General features: G+C 44.5%; 1 protein-coding gene across 1 annotated transcript; it reads left to right on the top strand.

The window, feature by feature from the left end:
- Positions 1-281: 281 nt before the first annotated feature.
- On the top strand, positions 282-1,614 carry ATOH7 (atonal bHLH transcription factor 7). Its single transcript, XM_040485186.1, has one exon. It carries the CDS (start codon positions 1,031-1,033, stop codon positions 1,487-1,489), a length of 459 nt encoding a protein of 152 aa, XP_040341120.1. The 5' UTR covers positions 282-1,030; the 3' UTR covers positions 1,490-1,614.
- Positions 1,615-3,025: the final 1,411 nt, after the last annotated feature.

The following is a 3,025-nucleotide window of genomic DNA, read 5'->3' as shown; positions in this document are numbered from 1 at the left end:
ACCATTAATATCTTTTGATATGTTATAATAAATTATTCTGCACAAAACAGCCAAATTATTTGCACACTAAAATTCCAGGTCTGCAATATTCGGGCCTGCTAATTTGTCACAACTTACTTAATAGCTAAAATTAAAATGTCAATATATTAGATCAGCATTAACCAAAACTGTCATACATCTTGACAAAGCTAAATCTTCTTATATTAAACTTCTAATAGATCTCAAAATTCCAAGACCAACATGTTCACGCAAATGATTTCTAATAATTTTAAAACCTCGGTTAAGTTTTTGATATGTAAGTTGCCTGTTAATATGGGAAAAGATGGACCAAATTCTTCCCCACCCCCACCCTGTTATGCTTTTGGGGACAGCCAGGCCACTCCAGATGGTGTGTTACTGTTGGACATAGCTTTGGAGAAACTTCAACAGACGAAGGCTGTAATGTCAGGATTTTGCTGTGCGTCGTCCCCCTTCCCCCCTGCAGTTCCCAGGGTAGGAAGGTGCTGAGATGGAAGCCGAGGGACGCCCGCCCACCTGCCACCACCTGTTCCCTCCCTCAGCCCTCTGCTATAAATTCTCCTCCTTCAAAGATTCACCCAGCACTCTCCGACAGCTACTGAGGAAAACCGCTTCTTCCCTATCTGAGCATCTGGAAAGATTTCGTCTTCCTGAAAAAGAAGCCTCAGGCTTTCCCAGAGGACTTGAAAGGCCTTCCCTAAACCAGCCACACCAAATTCCGCAGCAAGAAGGTTCCCTTCTCTTTTCCAACTTCACGTTGGGAAAATGACTTTCTCTTCAGCATCTCAGTTTCCCCTAAATTTGGGCCAGTGAAAAGACATCAATCTGGTTATCCAGTAGGACAGAAGCGGGGTCCCGTACTCCCCACTGTTAACTCTAATTCCAAGCGAGTTGCTTTGTATATGACTTACTTGCTCAGAAGAGCCACGTTGGGGAGCAGCTCAATAGACGAGCCCGCGCACACGTCCTAAGCGGGCGAGTGAGCTCAGCGCCTCCCTCCTTCGGGACGGGGATGAAGTCCTGCAAGCCCAGCAACCCAGCGGCGGCACCGCGCGCCGCGCCCCCGTGCGCAGGCGGCGCCGAGTGCGCGGGGACGTGCGCCGGGGCCGGGCGGCTGGAGAGCGCGGCGCGCAGGCGCCTGGCGGCCAACGCGCGTGAGCGCCGTCGAATGCAGGGACTCAACACGGCCTTCGACCGCCTGCGCCGGGTGGTGCCCCAGTGGGGCCAGGATAAAAAGCTGTCCAAGTATGAGACCTTGCAGATGGCGCTGAGCTACATCATGGCGCTGACCCGCATCCTGGCCGAGGCCGAGCGATTCGGCTCCGAGCGGGACTGGGTCAGTCTCCACTGTGAGCACTTTGGCCGTGACCACTACCTTCCGTTCGCGGGCGCGAAGCTGCCGGGTGAGGGTGAGCCCTACGGCCAGAGGCTCTTCGGCTTCCAGCCGGAGCCCTTCCAGATGGCCAGCTAGGGCGCGCGGCCCTGCCAGGGTGAGACGCACAGCGATCGAGCACCGGACCTATCGGAATCGTAGCCCTTTCCCCAGTAGGTGGCTTAGGATGCGTTCTTAGAATAAAATAGAAAACTTTCAGATTACTTTTATTCGCATCACCAGTCTTATGGACACGATTTTATTGCCTTTCTGTTTTCCTCCTCAATCAGTATTTTGTAGGTTTCATTATTGGATCTTATGAATGGTTTTGATTGCTGTGAAAATAATGTTCTCGCCCCTTTTTTTGGACTAGTTTAAGGGAAAACAGTCTTAAGAAAAAATAGGATTAGGCTATACTGCAGTTTTAGTCCTCAGAGAAATAATCGCTTTCTTAAACTTAGTAAGTTTGACCTGTTCGGGTGAAGTTACAATATCCATTACTTGTGTATGCTGAAAAGAGCTTCCTTCCCGTCGTGTAAATGCATTTATGCTTAGTGCATTGTGTGTGTATGCATGAAGTAGTCATACTTTTTTTTTTTTTTGTAGAGTACATGGGCGTGAGTGCTCTGTATTTTTTAAATGTATACATTATTAAAATATAGATTTTGTAATATATAAATAAAAATGTGGGTTTGTTTTTCATGCCAAATGCCCTGCTAGTTTCCTGATGCCAATAAAGGCCTATTGGGGCTGATCGTATTGAGTGCTTTCCTGAGTAAAGATGTGGAATGTTTAAATGTAATTGCACTGATTGGCAAATGTGCCCTTTTGTAATACTTAGTTAAAAAAAAGACAAGTTGATGAGAGTACAAGTAATTTGAAAGCTTTCTCTGTGAGTTTATATATATATATAAAACTAGCACTGAGGAATAAAAAAATGTTGCTTTTGTAAGTGGATTCCCTTTTAATCAGTACAAGTTGAGCGTAAAGGACATCACTACCATCAAGGCTAATCAAGATTGGGGCAAAATAATATGCATAATATTGGTTTGAATTACTTTTATAAATTTGCTTAACCATTGGATGAATAAATCAAACCCTTAATGTAAAGAATGACTTGGTCAGCAGCACTACATGCATTTGGGAGAAATTAGAAATAATAATTAAAAAAAGGCAGGACTCTTAAGTCATGTGTGCATTTGGCATTTGTCACAAGACAACAGAAAAAACAGTGACATCCCCCAAACTTATTATGGATTCCAACACCTAACATCAGATGCAGCCACCTGTTTGCAGTTTATCTATAGAAATTCAACATAGAATTTTTTATTGTCTTAGTTATCCCTAATTATCAAAATCCATTTGGTTTGTAATGAATGAAGATATCTTCCGCAGGGCATAAACTTAAACGTACAAAATTGCAAGTGTGTCTCTAGAAAGCTCTGAGAAACCAGTGCTGAATTTCCTTTTCCTTCTGATATCTGTTAATAAGAAACTGAGGAGGGTTCAGGACTTTGCTTCCTCACTGCAAATTAGAGAGTAAAATGTTTAGCCTCTTCAACAGCTCTTAGAAGACACTGTAGTTGAGCAGAGTACACAGCTCTAGAAGAGATGATGCCAGGACCCCTTTCTAGC

Source organism: Herpailurus yagouaroundi, unplaced genomic scaffold (assembly GCF_014898765.1).
Source record: "Herpailurus yagouaroundi ecotype Mexico unplaced genomic scaffold, PumYag 163, whole genome shotgun sequence".
Lineage (NCBI taxonomy): Eukaryota > Metazoa > Chordata > Mammalia > Carnivora > Felidae > Herpailurus > Herpailurus yagouaroundi.
Note: the sequence above shows the minus strand (reverse complement) of the source record. Positions and strands in the feature narration are given on the sequence as shown.

Excerpts from the sequence above, each read along its gene's own strand:
- ATOH7 (XM_040485186.1), top strand. The coding sequence starts at position 1,031 with ATGAAGTCCTGCAAGCCCAGCAACCCAGCGGCGGCACCGCGCGCCGCG.